Source organism: Ambystoma mexicanum, chromosome 4q (genome assembly GCF_040938575.1).
Source record: "Ambystoma mexicanum isolate Mex_15411 chromosome 4q, UKY_AmexF1_1, whole genome shotgun sequence".
In the NCBI taxonomy this organism is placed as follows: Eukaryota; Metazoa; Chordata; class Amphibia; order Caudata; family Ambystomatidae; genus Ambystoma; species Ambystoma mexicanum.
In genome coordinates, this window is record NC_090928.1 from 87,085,948 (window position 1) to 87,104,091 (window position 18,144).

At 39.9% G+C, this 18,144-nt stretch overlaps 1 protein-coding gene across 1 annotated transcript in view; it reads right to left on the bottom strand.

Moving 5' to 3' along the window:
* Positions 1–569: 569 nt before the first annotated feature.
* Positions 570–18,144, bottom strand: part of LOC138467483 (interaptin-like) — a 672,097-nt gene continuing 654,522 nt past the window's right edge. Inside the window, exon 8 of the mRNA XM_069607521.1 lies at positions 570–16,232. Coding sequence (XP_069463622.1) covers positions 16,029–16,232 — 204 coding nt within the window. The 3' untranslated portion in view covers positions 570–16,028. The remainder of the gene's footprint in view (positions 16,233–18,144) is intronic.

The window sequence follows — 18,144 nt, forward strand, 5'->3', positions numbered from 1 at the left end:
TAGTGTTTTCCGGATTCCCCTGAGGAAGAAAAGAGCAATTGTGGTTTTTTTTAACCAGATTTGTTCACAATTTACCAAAAACTGGAAACCCTGAACATAGCCAGTATATGTAACGGTGAAAGAATATGGGAGGAATAGTCCTATGCATCTGTGTAGAGCTGCACGTTGCAGACCCCTGCAGTCACTGCTGCTTGCTTGCTTGCTTGCTTCCTTGTTTGATTTTCTGCATGTGTTCTCTTAGTGTGGTGCTGCGAATAGAAACACTGATTTTGACATGCAGTTGCCTTGGTCCCTGTTGGTTATGTAGTGTTTGTCTTACAACTTTAGACTGGAAATGTTGGACCAGTGGTAGTCAGTTTTGGTTGAGTGTTGCGGTAAGGCTTTGGCTTGCCTCAAGCATGCTCAGCTTGGACAGAAATACTGTAGCTGATTTTCTGTAGAGATAGCAGTGAAAGTGTGAGTAGTAACAGTTAAATGGTCCTTGTAGTAAAAATAAGTGAATTCATTGATCCCTTCGACTATTACCTAAATTAGAGACAGGACTCACAATAAACAGGTAAACACAGACATTTTCTTAGGTGACACTTTTATTGATAATTTAAAAAAATACATAATATTCCTGATTCCTTTTGAAATGTACAAAGCAACACAAACAATGATTGTTGTGGATGTTCAGTTTGTTGAACAGAGATTTTATTTAAACTTCACAGATCAAGGACATAATGGTTAAATATGTAAAATAAATGTATGTGTTTATTTACTCTATACACTTGGCAGAGCCTAAACAATATTTTTTATATTAGGACTACTTTTTTATGTCACTCAATAAAATATGTTATGCAGTGTGTAATTAGAGTGACATAGTGAAGGCACATCCAGGAAAGGTAAAGTAAAATGTGAGCGTGTATTTGTAAATCATACAAGGTAAATGGCAATTGGCACACTTTTGGCGTTTACAAACTACATTTTGTGCACTAAATTGTCCACGTAAGTTATACATGAATACAGAGAGACAGATATGGAAACCACTGTACATAACATCGGAATTGCCTTTCTCACAAATCATACACCTTTTCTTCTGACAGTGGGAACAAAACAAAATACACCATTCATAGGATACAATTTACACCAGACAGTCTTCCTTTATGAGTGACTATCTCATAATTAAGAACTGGAAGATGTAAGCGGGTAAATAGTCTCTGAATGTGGCATTTTTAGTTTGGGCTATTAGGTGTCACTTGCGACACCTATAAGCCTAATCTATTGCATTAGAGTACAAATAGGGAGAAAAGGCAGATGAGGAGGGACACACAGCTTCTAGGTATTGTTCGGTTATTTGCCCACTCATCGACTCCCATGGCCATGCTAATACCCATGGGGATTCCCACCCAGCTCCCACCCTTTCCGCCCAAAACGCCTCCTCATTGGGCTTGCTTTAATCAAGCCTTATTATCAAACTTTGCACTCAACGTGCCTTCCAGTGTTTTTCCAAAGCAGTCTTCTGAGAGTTAATGACTTTATTGAAGTTATAAACCTGCTACTGTTGTAATGAAAATGTCTCAACCAAGTTGCCTCCAGCCACTCGATGTATAAGCACTCTGTGTGTCCTTCACCGAGTCCTCTTCCATACAAGCACTGGTAAAGCCAACAGTTTTGGCTTGTGTATAAATATTAGGCATTTGCCAGGCACTGCTATTAGATGCCCAGGTACCAGCACCATTTTGCACAGGCTACCAACGGATACTACTATGGCAGTGCCTGGCAAGTACCTTTCCCATGCCTACACAAAAGTCTACACAAAAGCCCAAACTGTTGGCATTGTCAATGCTTGTTTTCAACTGTGATCCATCTATGCTGAGCCTCTAAGCTAAGTAATGGCATGATACATAGGCACTGTTTAGACTAGTAATATCATCTCTAAGATAGGCCCACCAGTCAAGACTGATGTTATCCTCTGTGAAGTTTATCCATGGGATTTAGTTGGCATCCTTCCAGCATAGTGAAGGTTTAAAGGAGCCAATATCAGACAATATAAACTATACTAAGGGTACCTGGTATGGGCTCGATCCTCCTTGTGACAACACTTTGTTGTGTAACAGAAAATATACATTTGTAGACATATGGGGTGCATGTAATTTGGCAAATCATGGTTGTTTAGCCTTTATACTAGTATAGGCCAGCACAGATGAGTTACATTGAATGAGAAGTGTGAATGAGTACGCCTGATCAAATAGGTTGCATGGAGTTGGTGACACTATTTATTACTAGGTGTTTTTGTATGAAGATTTTTGCATTACCTTGAGATCACCACGGTTGTCATGAATTTTGTATTAACATAAATATTGACTATGTAATTAACCCTGGTTAGAAGTATCTATCAGCAGTTCTGTCCATTACCTTTGGTCTCTGTCAGTTGTTTTGGCCAATATAAGACAGCCACAATAAGATGGCCACAAATATACAGCTAATACAACACAGGCTGGAAAATAAATATAGAATCAGCCAAAGATAAAGAGGAAGGCAAAAAGTACATTAAAATAAACCTCTCATTCAAGACCGGTTCTTCCTCAAGGCATTTATATGTTAAGCAGCTGCCTAAGGTACCACCAGTAGGCCCAAATAGATAAGACTGTCTGTTTCCTATGAGATACCCCATTCACATATAGTTGTGTCTCTATGAAAGAATTTATAATTTACTGTGTTCTTTTTAGATTGTGCTTGATCTAAATGGGGACAAAGCTATTTTTCTGATGGTTACATAATGAAAACAGTTGTCAGCCATTTTGTTCATTGCGAGACCAAGATGGTCAAGGGTCAAAGATAACTGAAATCAGCTCTCGATCATCTTGTTAATCATTGTGCTGGCTTCAATCACCATTCAGAACAATCAAGCACTCTTTCTCACACCACACTCTGGCAGCTCTGGTTGGTCTCTGAGTGTTTTCCTAGAGATTGAAAAAAAGTAATCTGATGGACTACTTGGTTTCCTGCGCCTGCCATCCTAAAACACAGTAACCTATATTCATGGCTGGAGCCTTCGAAAGGATTCAGTATAGCATGCATGTTGCTGGTGTGTTGTGTTCCACTTTCTGCCTCTAGTGTGCCCTTACAACACTCGTCATATGTGTCACTGGTTAGTGAACTTCCTATGGCGCGCCCCACATTTGTCTGGCACTCTGTGCTGTTGTACTGCCTGGAGGAATGTTCTAATCCTGCCTTGGAGTGGGTTCAGCTTTGATTCGGTATGGGCATCAGAGCCCCATCATGCAAGCACAGCTAAGGGACCTCCATCTGTGGGGGAAAGAAGCAGTGGCCAACACCCCACTCCTACTGATGACATCTGCCATTGAGAATAATTAAGAATGCCACCATGCAGAGGCTAGGAGCCTAGAAGCAACATGGTGAGCATGATGTGAACAACTAACCATGTCCATGCCCCTGACTTGACAAGTGTGGAAGCTATTTATGAATGCCAGCACTAAGGTCCTGCAACTAGTACAGTGAAGTATCACTGCAGGCAGCCATCTTTAATATGGCACAGTGACCACACATTAACCGCATCCACAAATGTACATGCCCCTACTGTTTAAGTGACTGCCACATTTTCAGTGGGTCTTCCCAGCAATTAACATCCCAACTGGCATTCTTCCAGCGATTCCTCTTCAAGAGCTCCCCCAAGCCCATTATTTTCAACTGGCGGTACCACCCGGCATTGCACAGGTCTGTAGCTGACATGCAAGTGGGGGTCTGCTATATTCTTGTGTATGTTTATTGTGTTATAACATCCCAGTTTTGAAAAATTGCAAAATCGGCAATCTCCCAAAATTGCCTATACAGATAGCACAGTACCAGACCCCTCTCCACCCTTTAGCAGGGCGTATGGGTGGGGTTGGTCAAATGTCACTATCGCAAGGACACCCCAGACTGGTATGCCGACCTATTGTCCTAACTTTCTATTATTGGAAAAGTCACAAAATTGTCAATCTCCCAAAATTGCCTATACTGATAGCACAGAGTGCAGGGTGACTGGGTGACTGGGTGGGGTTGGTCAGATTTCACCATCACCAGTACACCCCAGACTGGTATGCCGGTCTTGGCCCAAAATTTCATCCCACCAACTGTTGTGAGGCTGAGCCAACAATCGCAAAAATATCAGCAATCTCATGAATATGCCTATACTGATAGCACAGGGCGAAAGGGTGGGGTTTGTCAAATGTCACTATCGCCAGTGCACCCCAGACTGGTATGCCGACCTTGGGCCAACATTTCAGCCCACCAACTGTTATGGTGCTGGAGCCAACCCTGAACATACAAACACACTTTCACAAATATATAGAAATTGGGGCATGTACATAGCTCAGTATTTTACAGATTCCGTGTTGTTGTATACCATTTCGACCCCTCACTCACCATACCTCGATCTATTATTATGCAGCCTGCAATACTTAGTAGGCAAACAGTGAAGTAGCACACTATGCAGGCATCATTTCTTAAGTCAAAATATCTAGCCTTGCATCATCATAAACTGAAGAAGGTCCCCAAGGAACAATGATGTGATCTCTAAACAAATGCAACTGAGGCTATGATCAAGAAACTTACTTCAGAATATGTGCAACTTATAGAACACACTGTTTTCAGTATCCCAATCATGCGCTTCATTTGAACGGGCCCTGCCAGTTTCAAATTACCTTATTCCTCATTCACAGCTTTAAAAAGTGGCAGGAAAAAAATGTGAGACTTACAGCCTTGTATGGCATCTTAATTCACCCCATACTTTCAGATAAGCAAATCCAATATCAGGCAGAAAGTTATAAATTGGTTGTCATATCAATAGGCCTAAAGCACACACTTATCACCATGAACGTTTACAACAACAGACAACTTACTGTTCAGCCAAACTAAAATTGATTACTTAAAATCAAATTTCATTTGACTGAAAGAAACCACAGACTGAATGCAATCCACTACCACCCTTAGTGCTGATCAATCATCCGATCCCTCATTCTAGGCATACTGTTGACTTTATATTCAAACATGTAATGACCACACTTCTGTGTGATCACATATCACCCATGTTCCACCTAACAGTGGTGTTGGCACTACATCCGGCTGCTTTTTGCTCACACCTGGGACATCCAATGTGACATGATCAGTGCCTTCACAAACCAGCTTCACCCCGGAGTAGTCTACTGGATGATGCAGGGCCATTACTATGCAGCACATCCACTATGCCTCGGATTCCAGATTTTGGCCAACAAAAGGTTTGCACAGGCAACAAGGAGCCCAGCATCGGATCTTTTACACCTTCATGACAAGCAGAGCCAAAACCAATATCACCTCCCCACCAACTTCAGAACACTAAAACCAACCCTGGCCATCAGGGCAGACATTCATACTAACCGTTCCAGAAAACTCCTCTTTGGCAAACTCAATTAACAACTGGATTACAGAACACTCCCCTCGCCTCTTTGTCATAAACAAAAAAAAGTAGTGGTGGTTGGTAATCAGAAAATGATCGGGTGGTACTCTGGATCTACAATGTTCCCTAACGTAATCACTTGCTGAGTGAAGTGAGTGCCAAATCCACTTGCTTATCTACAGGGTAGCTTGAACCAAACCAAGAAGAATAATTTCTAAGGGACCATATTTACAAGGGACTGGTGAAAGAGTAACTCACCACAATCTTTACTGGTCACAGTGAATATCTGATGCGGTCTTTCAGTAATGAAAATGGACTGCGTACAGGCAAATACTAAATCTGTATGCCCATCCAGTGGCTCAGCATATCCTCTGTGTGGTTGTCCCCTGCTTGACAAAGCTGGGTGCAGCAGCAAGCCTTGTGATGCTGAGCCCAGGTGTGGAGGGAATCCCCTCAGGACCCTTACCATGCCACATAGGGGAGGAAGGAGCGTGTCACATTGCTACCTTAAAAACCCTTGTCCTGTCAAAGGAATAGATGAGGGCTGGTCCTACGGAGCCGGTGGCACCTACAATCTTTACTCCCCTCGCACAAGTGCACAATTTCCATCCATAATCACAGGGAGAAAAAGCAACACCAGATCTTAGGCAGAAACAGGGACCATTGAACCAGTCACCTCACAAGATCTCCAAACACCTACATAGAAGACCTGCTAGGCTACATGGCTGTGGCGTGGCTCCCGAGGTAATGGCAGCCTAATCAATCTCCCTCCCATCTCATGTAACCATATATTGCAACAGGAACCTACATTATCAAGCGTAAGTCTGTATGGAGCTCATTTCAGAATCACAAACATAATGTGGATGCACTGACCAAGTTTTATGGTGCTTACTGGGACGAATGGCAAATGATGAGGGGCAGCTCAGATGACCGAGGCAGACTTCCCTTTCCTTCCCGACATCTGAGGTAAAGATACAGCTGCGTGTGTTCATCGAGGCCATAGGTCTGTGTGTGAAACTATGCTATTTTCCGTAAGTGGATATAAAATAATAAGAGGCTGAACTCTGTTTCTTCTGCAAGTATCCTAGTGAGCTGCGATAACTGTAATATCATTAGGAAATATTTTAGTACAGGGATTTTCTTAGAAAGCCTAGTTGTATGTGGTCTGCGAAGACACCCTGCTCAAACAAGGATATATCTGCCAACTCTCCAAAAAGTATAGTGGTTTAATCACTATGGCATCCAACAAAAACTCAAAAGGCGCTGCTTCTTAAGATAGTTCATCTTCGGGCCCATCCATAACTGCACTAAAAAGGACGAAAAGTGACTCCCTACCTCCATTGCACGTATCCAGCATGGAAGCAATTCTAATCGAGATACAGGCTTTGAAACCCTTCATGGGAGCCACTAATAATAAACTGCAACAACTGGACGATTGTTGGTCTATGTTTGAGGCCCAGATTGATGAGGTGAAAAGAAGAATCAGTGAGGCGGCGGATGTAGCTATACAGATTGGTATATTAGAGAGAATGGTTAAGGAACTTCAAAAACAGAATGAGTAACCTGAGAAAAAGAGGCCGTAGGAACACCCTGCAGATTACGGGCCTTCCTGAGGGCTGCGGGGGAGATGATGCAATCCTATGCTTAAAGCAGATGATACCAAAGCTCCTTAATCTTTATCCTCTGTAGCCCTGACTATATAAAGAGCTAATTATTAAGAAAGCAAAATAGATTAATCAGCTTGTTTGTAATAGTCACAGAATTTATATCTCACATGATGTTTCTAACTAGACGGCTTAACGCCAAAAAGAATTTCTGTTATATCGGCCAGCATTAGACAGCATGATACAAGATTCGGTTTGGTTCACCCAAGCACTTTTAAGGTTACCATTAAAGGGAAAACTTAACATCTTTGATGAGCCATCTGACTTAAATTATTTCATCAGGTCTCTCAAATGGATCATATGGGTACATCGTTGCCCTCAAACGGTCAACAGCCTTCATCATCTCAAATCACATGAGATATAAACTTCTGATGTATAATGGCACTGGTTCAGGTGGAATTATTGTTACTCTTGTTCTATAATAGAGGATGCAGAGTGAGTTTGGTGGTGGCTTTTTTCTTGTTTTGTGTCCGCTTCATACCCTCGTTCCCTGTCTTCAAGCGTAAGGCCAAAGTTTGGCTGTCCACCCTTGACTAGGCATGACCTTGACTGGAACATTCATCTCAGCATCATAGGCCGTTTTTGCATTATATCTTGACTTTATATCTTGCTCAGCCTGTGTAACCTGCACACCATTATTTATGTATCATGTATATTCTGTATATTTTAATGTAAATATTGTGTCTGTAACCATGTATATTTTGTATATTTTAAGGTAAATATTGTGTCTGTATGTAACATGCCTGTAACTAAATAATGCGCCTGGTTGCCCTCGGGCCTTGTGCGCTATATAAATAAACAAAATACAAATACAAATACGTGGCGCTATCTACCCCGATGACTTTCTGCATTCTTGACAGTTCATAACTTTTATTCTTTTTTTGATCTGATCCCCCTTGGGAATCACTGTATTCTAACATCTTTTTTTTACTGTCAGACGTTATGCAAATGAAATGCAGGCAGGTTGTCTTTTGCATCTTGTTTATCCTCTTTCCACCTGTGTCCTCTGCTATCTAACTAAATTGCTACGGTTTAAATGCAGAAGTAATGTTTCTATCACCTGTTCGATTGCTTCAGTGCTTTGTACATCAAAATCTGTCAGCAGTCCCATGATGGTTGTTTCTGATGGCATTTAAGTGTATCGCATGGAACAACAAAGGGATCAATCACCCTATTAAGAGAGAGAAAAGACTGGTGTGCCTAGACAAATGTAATCCCGCCAACGCATGTATTCAAGAAACCCATTTGTCTTTACCCAAATGAAAGAAGCTGAAACAGTTTTGGGTGGGTGATGTTAATGTAAGCAAAGCGGACAGGAAATGCAATGGGGTGGCCATCTTAACAAAAAGATGAATTATAATATCCTGCGTAATGAATCCAATGAGAAAGGAAGATGGATATTAGCCAAGATACAAATTAATTTACACATTATTTCCATACTTAATATTTATGGCCCTACGAACTCGGATGCCGAATTTTGGATTAAAATAGAAAAACATATACTGCAATCAGATCTACCAAATGTCATAGTGTGTAGCGACTTTAATGATATTATGCATCCTTTTTTAGATAGAAGGCCTAAATGTATTTTAAGAACTGTAAAAGCCATATAGAATGTACTCAATGCATGTCTGAAACAGAGATGCTAGAATCATGGTGACTTGCATAACCTGTGTAATTTGACTACATCTTGCACCCTATATCACCCATTCACGTATCAATCATATTTGTGTCACCAAGACCCTATCTAACACGATCATCAATTCTAGAATAGAAAGAAACATCATATCAGATCATGCCCCTGTTATAGCAACATTTGATTTTAAAGATATTCAAACATTAACAAATAGATGAAGGTTCAACAACTTTCTAATACAAGATAGAGATTTGGAGCTATTTTATCAGTCCTTCCATCAATAATTCTTTGAAATCAATAAAAATGAAAATACCTCAGTGCGAATAACTGGGATGCCTACTATCAGCTCTGAGGGGGCATATGATCTACTATGTTAGAAGGACAGAAAAGGGAACTAGATAATCTGTATGGCAATCTCAGTAAACTAGACAAAACATACAACCAGAATCCGCAAGAAAACATATTTCACAACATAATATCACTCAGATGTCTTATTAATAAAAATTATCAGAACAAAAGTCTGGGGTAATTCTAAAATAATAATAACAAATATGTCAAACTTCTAATAAGGCAAGTAAATCACTTGCATTTATCTAAAAATCTAATTTATTAAAAATTGACATGGTATTCCTGTATTTTCGGATTAAGATATTATAGAGGTGTTAAGGACATTTTGGGAATCACTCTACTCTTCCAAACATAATAATTCTCAAGCAGACTGCAAGTCTTTCTTTCAAACAGTGGGTAGAAAATCCTTCTCCCCAGTTGACTTACATTTCTTGAAAACTCCTATACATATCAATGAGATTTACCGGGCAATTAAAGACCTTAAAAAAAAAAGGTAAAGCACCTGTCCTGGTTGGGCCTATCCATTGACTTTTCTGTCCATTTCGCTACTAATTTTGCCCCTAAGAACAATTGTTTTCCTCTTTCAGCAAAGCAGGTAAATCATCTGGTACTTTTGCTGAAGCATTATTATGATCCCCAAAACTGACAAGGATTGTGATTCACTGAAAAATGATAGACCAATATCTCTTATTAATAAAGACTGCAAGATTTTTGCTAAAATGTTAGCAAATACAATACATCTCCCCGGATTGATAAAACCAGATCATCTGGGATTTGTGAGAGGCAGTGTCATGTCGTCTAACACAAGACTCTTTTGTGACTTGTTACATATCATAACTAGCTACAAAACAACCCAAAGATGCCTATATAGCTGTAGGTCTCAACACTGAAAAAGCTTTTGCTTGTGGAGTCGGATTATATGTTTCAAACCTTAGGATGGCACGGCTGTGGAAATGGGCTTATCTCATTATCTCATTAGTTAAACTATTATACTCAGTACCGAGACCTTGTAACTTCATGAAAGGTCAAACCTCAACCTAGTTCCAACTAACACATGGAATGAGACAAGATTGCCCTTTATCCCCCATTTTATGTATTTTATCACTGGAATCGCTGTTGGAACTCCTTAGATATGAAGGTTGGATCTATGGTAGTCACTGTGGAAAATGTAAGATTAACCTGGCCGCATATGTGGACGGCATGCTCATTTTTATGAAAAACCCAAATAAAGCCCTCCCTAAACTATTGGACATCCTGAAGGCATTTCCAGGTTCTAAATTAAATAAAGAAAAGTAGGAAATCTTGCCTCTAAACGCGCAATGTGTTAAAGATGAATTAGACATGTATGGGCAGAAATGGTGCCGGAATTCTATTAAGTATTTAGGGGTCAGTATCTCGTCGTCACTTAACACAACAGTTAAACTTAACACTAATAACCTACTCACTAAACTTCCATTGGTACATGTTCCCCATTATTTGTAACCTAGTAGGGATGGTTAGAATCAATTAAAATAATGCTCTCACCTATTATATTCTTTTATCTACAAATTCTGCCTGTTCCATTACCGGTATCTTTTTCTAGATCAATCAATATGATTCTGCTAGATTTTCTAAGGGGAAAAATAAACGGAAGCTAACTGCTCTTAGTAAATTGAAGAATGATTATGATAAAGGTGTTGTTAGATCTCCAGACTATCTGTGCTTCATTTGTCTTGAAGCATGTTCAAAATTGGTTTATACCCGATGTCATATTAACCACTTTATCTGGCTATCTGTTGAAAAAGGGTTTGTGTAATCCCCCTCCCCCTCTCTGACAGATACAAATTATAGTTTCAATCGAAAAGCCTATAAATATTCTAAATCTATTGCTCTAACTAGATCTAATACCAGAGTTCCCATTCATGTTGGATGTTAAATTATCCAATATGTTTTCCCCATACAAATGATACAATAAAAATATCCTAGTCAATGGTAGATCTATTTTCTGGAAATCATGGTTGCGTGAAGGTGTCAAATGTATTAATTATCTTATTTTCTGACATTGAGATTATATCACTTTTAAGGAGTTTAAACTCAAATATCTATGTCAACATCTGGCTATCATGAATTCCTTTGCAGAAAATATTCTTCCCGAGATGAGTATAGATTGTGTCATTCTAAGTCTAACTCGAAGTGCATATAGATTAGTATTCCATAATCATACACCAGGAATCAAATGGTCCTCAGAGGATCAGTGGGAAATGGACTGTGGTGCACAGTTTCATACTGACATGTGGTTCTCTATTTGGAAAAAAGGTTACATCTCTGTCAACGTCTGCTAATATTTCCCAAACTATACTTTTCTGTATGCATAGAGCTTATGTCACCCCTGTAAAGCTATCTAAGTCAAGTGCAACAGAGGATGGGAAATGTTGGTTCATTTGAGCACATGCTTTTGGAATGTGTATGCATTAATGCATTTTGGTTACAAGTATGGGTATGCATTAATGCATTTTGGTTACAAGTATAGAAGTATCTCCACTGTGTTTTCCAAGTGTTTACTCTTCTATCACTATACAAAATTTTACTAGGTAGCCTTGCTCTAAATCTAAATGAAAGCAACAACGCCTTTGTTATTTATGCTGTTTATTATATTAGTTATTACATTAATGACCACCAACTAAAAACTATTTAGTAAAATCACTGTTAATGGGTGGTGAAATAACATCTGTAGTGTCAATGGACTAGCAAAATGTGCTGCTAACACACCTGATGTCTGAGCAAAATATGAAATGAAATGGCATTTGTTTACTAATTATTTATCATTTTATAATACATCTGCGAAAAGAAGCTAATTTGATCACATGATTAAGATTATATTAATTCATAAATCCAGATGTTTATTTTAATGTATATTGCTACGTATCCACCTTCTGTGTAACTCCCCTTATATCTGTGTTGTTTGTATTTTAAATTAAACGATATTATTTATGTATCATTATACCCCCTATTAATGTGCTTATCTCATCTAAGCTGGCATAATTTGGAGAACTTTAATGAGAATTTTTCTATTGTGATTTAGTTTTATTTTTAAAATGTAGTTATCTACATTACAGATGTTTCATGTTCACTATATTGGCTATGTTTAATCGAAACCTGACTATTTACGCAATGTATGATTGGCTGTATCAATTTCTATGCTCAATATAAATGTTTACTTTGTACGTTAAAAAAAAGTAATAAAAATCAATTCAACAAAATAAAAACTACAAGCCAGCCCAGGGGTAGGGCTAATCAAGACAACTCTATACCAATGGCATGGGAAGAAACATAGGCATTCCCTTAAGTCACAGAGAGGTTGGAAGGCAATGTCAAGGCCCGAATTAAAGGAAGGGCATGCAATAGAAGGCTGTGGCAGTCTAGAGACGGGGGTCATTTGATAAACAGCTGGATGAGAGCACAGAAGCAGTGGAAGCACCAGACAGGAGATCCAAAGGAGGGACAAATAGGCTTGGATGAGAAGTAGATAAGAGGATGGAGGCGACACCCAAGAGTATAGAAAGATAAAGACCTACGAGAATATGGAGAATATGAAGAGAAAGACTGAAGAGGCTTGAGTGAGAAAGACTGAGAAGGTGCGAGAGAGAGAGAGATCCAGGAGGCCGAGAAGAGAAAGACTAAGGTTGTCACTTCACAAGCTTTATTTGGGGGACTGTATATAAGTGTCAGTCCTCTGAAGTGTGACAACTTGGAACTCTCTCCAAGAAACGAAAAACCAGCAAAATCAGGATGATCATCTCCCAAAGAATTGTCTCTCACACTAGATGTGGGTAGTTGGTTCTCCAGGGCTTTGGAGCCAATGTCCCAGTCTCTAGATTTCACAGGTTGCCTTACTTCCTTTTCTTCTTTCGTTTTGGGGTTGCAGGGTTCCCGATAATTCTTCCTTTGTCTAACTTAGATGCAGGCTTTTCAGGGTCTAATAACCCTTGACCTACTCTAATAGCTGCTTTGTGGGTGAACACTTTGTTGGTTATTGCTGGCAGGAAAGGCTAGAGAGGGTGCTTGGGATGGGCTGAGCGTATCCTTGACTTCTTATCCTTCGCCTCTCTGAACTGTTGGTAACCTCCTTGCCACTGTCTTGTTCATCCTTCCACCATCCGATCCTGCCCAGGGTCACCTAGGCACTGGTCTGCCTGACCTTTTTTCCATTACCTTTTCCCTTTTCCTCACACCTTCTCTTTAGCACTTTCTTCTTCTATTAATGCTGAACACGCCACAGAGGCAACAAGACACTGAAATGCCTAGTAATGTTTTTTTCAGACGTAGTGAGCCAGAAACAACAATGTGTGAGCATGTGCATATAAAACTGCACAACAGAAAAAGAGATCAGGATCACACTCTCAGATGCCTAAAATGTACTGTAAACATTTCAAATTTGATGGTGATAGTGGGGTTATCGTCTCCAGGTTTTAGCACATTAAGCAAGTCGCCATGATAGTCATGCCGCAATAATAGCAGTATTCATTCAACCGGGAAAGATCGCTCTATGAGTTAAGCACCCGCCCAGGCATCTCTGTTCAGTTTAAAGGACACAGTTTTGAAGGCCTAGTAAAGTTTATAAATTGTTCATTAAATTGAAGTATAAATGGCACCTACCATTACAGTGCTTATAAGTGGGAATACTCTGCAATGAAGTGGTACATGATATAAATATGTCATGGACATGTAATAATATTGAAGTTATTATCAGAACTGGAAAAGTATAAGAAAGGCTGATAAAAAAAACCGTTCAATAATACTCTACATTTACAAGGTGTGTCACTCATTGGTAGAGGTGTTTGGGTATTTATCTGACAACATATTTTATGCCAACCTGTTTTGGAAGATTTGGGACTATATCATTTGGAACACCACCCATGACAGATTATCAGTCCCACTACTCCATGGTTGAGGAGAAAAGCCTGCATGGTTACACATGGAAACACATGAGGCAAATAAATGGGGGGGGCTGAAGCATTGTGTGCTGGCTGAAAACAATCAGATCATCCATTTCTTCTTGTAATTGGTAAATATTGTGAAAAATTCATAAGGTTTTCGGTGATCATAATATTGAACAAGGAGAAGTGCTGTTCTGAATTAAAAGGGGTATGCGATTGCTCTGGAGACTATTGCTCTGGTTTGCAGGGGTGCTATATAGAGAAAAGGGGGATCAGTCTACCAATGAACGGCAAAATCTCACCGAGTCCATGCTTGGAAATTAGCCAAGCTCCAAGATTGACTTCTGGACATTACGAAGCGCATTTCTAATGGAATTAGTAACGCCACCATTTTCTCGTAATTTAAAGGCGAGATGGGCTGCCAGCAAACTCATTTCTACCAAAAACGTATTTTTTTTGTTTGTCAGTTTATTTAGAGCAATAGCTATATTCAAATCGTGAAAAATTTGGGAAGCTGAGTGTGATTCCCGCATGGTGAAACTAGTGGTGTATCAACACACTAGAACAGTTGGTGTGAATCTCAAATATTGTCAACACAAAACCTTCTTTTCATTCCATTGTACTACACCCATTATTGTGCCGGCTTAGGCTTGTGACCGTTGTTGCAAATGTAATGGTATTGGTGGTGACAATCTTCCTAGAGCCTGAATACAAGTTAGGCTGTGGTGGTAACACAGCCGGTAATTGCCAATACCGGGTGTGCTACCACTCTGCCAAATTATGAATTTCGTTTTGGAACTTGTTGGGTGAATTTTACCACCACACAAAAGCAGTACCACATGTGGTAATTCCTGGGTACGGTATTATTGCATACTGTAATTATCATACCCGACATGGAGTCCTATGGGACTCCAAAATGTGGATTAGCAATAGGGTCTGAATGACATGTAATCAATTAGACCTACCAGGCCAACTGGTAATCACTGCATGCTGATACAGTAAACAAGTTTGGATAATAACTCGACACTCGTAATCAGGCCTAGCCTTCTATTTCCACCACCCTTCATTAAACTTTCATCTTTGTCTTTTCGGCTTAATTATGGTATACGGCATGCCCTGTGACTAAAATCTAACAGTTTCAACGTAGCATGCCAGTATCTATGGTTCAGGCTGCGGCATAATGGGGCCTCAGCATTACACTTTTACACATTATTCAAACTCATTCTCTAAATAGCTGTATAAAATCAAGCAAATACGAAATGTGAGTGAAGCTGATGGTGCAGTGGCATCTGACCCTGGTGAAGCTGAACAAGAGCTATGACGCAGTCTCGGGATGTGCTGGAGGGACTATGGAAGGGAAGAGACGTGGAGCCATATTTGGTGGGAATGCCCAAAGATCGAGAAGTACTGGTCTACAATTTACAAAGCTTTAGAGATGACTCTGAGGGTAACAGTAAATAGAAACAAGGGACTGGTGCGGCTAGGGAATGGGGGCTAGCTCGGAGGGCCTATCCACAAGAGCTGAAAGGAAATTGTACGCAATAATGCTGATGGAGAGGGCACGCACCCTGGCGCAGAAGTGGAAATCGAGAGAACCCCCGGGGAACACAAATGGGTGGGGAAGATGTGGAACTTGGCAGCATTCGAGTGGGTGACCTACTTTCTACAAGGGGATCACCAGGGCTTCCAGGCAGACTGGTCAAGGGTGTTGGGATGGCTCTAACGGGGAGCAAGAATGGCATGGTGCCCGAGGAGAATGAGACTACTGGGCTTAATCTAAGGGACCAAGTGGAATACGCAGAGGGTCGGCGGCTAGGAAACTCAGTGGGAAAGGGGTGGAACTGGACATGCCATTGCAACTTTTTTAATTAGATGCATTTTTAGATGTCTGCGAGATTTACAGTGGCCAAAACTCGCACCATCATATGATTGGCTACTCTGCCAATATTATTCAGTGAAATGACACAGTAAGATGAGTATGAGGGTGTACAGCCATTAGAAGGATGTTTGGATCATGTGTGTATCGTATCTTGATGGCCACATAGTTAATATGTGTCAAAACTAACTGCCATGTCTGTCATGGATTTGGTCAGTTCCTTCATAGAATTTGCCATGCTCGAGATCTCCTGCCATCTTGCTGCCTGGAGAGACTGCTGCAGCTCACGCTTGGATTTCAGTACTGCAATATGCTGGTCAAGCTGTTCAACGCTTGAAGATGTCTGAGAGAGTTCGCGCTCTTTACTGGAAATCTGCCAACGAAAAAAAGAAAACGTAAAGGAAATGTGTTGAGAAACATAATATGGCTTTGTGGAGGATCGTGGAATGAAATGACTTAAGAATGTATATTGTGAGGTTATGTGTTGCTTTATTTTGGTTTTACATTTTTCGTGCAAGGTTTGTTTTAAACAAATGCACAATAAATAAATACAAAAAGAAAAAAAAGGATCATTTTGAATTCAACAGAGATGAAAAGAGGAGATCTCTATTTTGAGGGACCTCTGCAAACCAAACATGTAAGCAAAACAGTATTGGCATAATCACATTTCGTCATGATAGTTTTATTAGCACATCGTTTAAATCTGCCTGTTCTAGAGAAGTGCCAACACATTGGAGCTACGCAAGAACACGTTTTAAAAAAAGCCTTCAGTTGCCTGTTCCCCTTAGTGGGAATACAAAAAGCAAGTGTTCAGTGATCCATGGTGCATGGAAAGATAACACAATATCACAACGCAGGCCACCAATATACACCAGCTACCCACCTTGTCTGAGACTACTTGCACCTTATAGTGAGGAGTCCACATTTTTACATTCTTTGTAGAATGATTGTAAAGAACAGGATGACAAGAAATGTGGCCTACATCACATGCCTATGCCATGTAGAGAGAAGTAAAAAGATGTACTTGTTTTTTTAGCTCTGCTCACATGGGTTAGTTCTATCTTCATGTTTATCATAGCTCAGGTAAGGTGTGGTGTAAATTACATGATACCATAATCAACTTAATCAGCACCAAACGCTTTCTCAGAACATCCATAATTTTCACCACTGCCATTTTCGTCAGTCCCACCTAAAAATAGAGAGTCTTTCTCCCTAAAATCAAGAAAACCACACCCCAGCGCACAGGTTTATGCAGGCGTTGATTGCAGAAAACTAACAATACGAGCTAAACACAACTTCATCTGAGTTACTCTGTTGTCCAAAACTGTTCACCATCTTTTATTTTCCGAATGAGGTATCCGAGTGTCATTGTGACTGCTAAATTCCAAAGAAATGTGTTGAACAAAAACATTTTTAATGGCTCTTCTGGCAAAATTAGCATCAGTCTGGTGTCAGTTCTCTAAACCGGTTGGTAGCAAGGCGTTGATTGAAAACAATGTAAACTACATCAATTTCTCTACCATGGTCAATTTACTAAATTATACTCTCAAAAGGTCAGTTTCGTGTGCATGCCTTGCTTTCTTCATTGTGAAACAAAAATACCATTGATCTGTAACCCACTGATTGGATGGTATTTAACGAATCATGATTTTGTGCGTAATTAATTACTTTCTCTAGGATTACGTTTAAGCGTTCTGTTATTTGGGCATTGCACTCCTTTTTGCTTCCACTTTTTTGGGGTGCCACAATGCCTGCCTTTCTGCAGTATGCAGCATTCTCTTACCAACCACGAACAGCATGTGGTACATCATACAGCACACAAAATATATTCATGGATAATAACCACCTGGAAGGTGTTCATTCGAGGTGATTTCCTACCCAGTTCATTAATGGCTCATTATTGTGTGGTCAAAGCTTTGTTTAAGTGTAAAAACACAAGGGCCTAATTTCTCAAATACCCTCATGGTGGTAAACTACCTTTCTGCTGTCATTCCCATGCTACAGCTGGTGTCATCCTAAATGTGGCAATCTGGTGTACCACCAGTGTTAAAAATACTACAGAAGGAACACATTTTTCAGTGTTTTTTGCAAAGCCTTACTTAAGGGCTGGTGGTAAAAAATAATACTGTCATCAGTGATCCAGTAGCAAAAAATACCATCAGCAAAAAAACATTACATTCTGAGACTTGGCAGGAAAAAGAAACTTCTCCATGAATACATGCATTTTATGTAACACATGACACCATTTTCACTGCAATATTTGCTAGCGGATAGGTCTTTTTTAA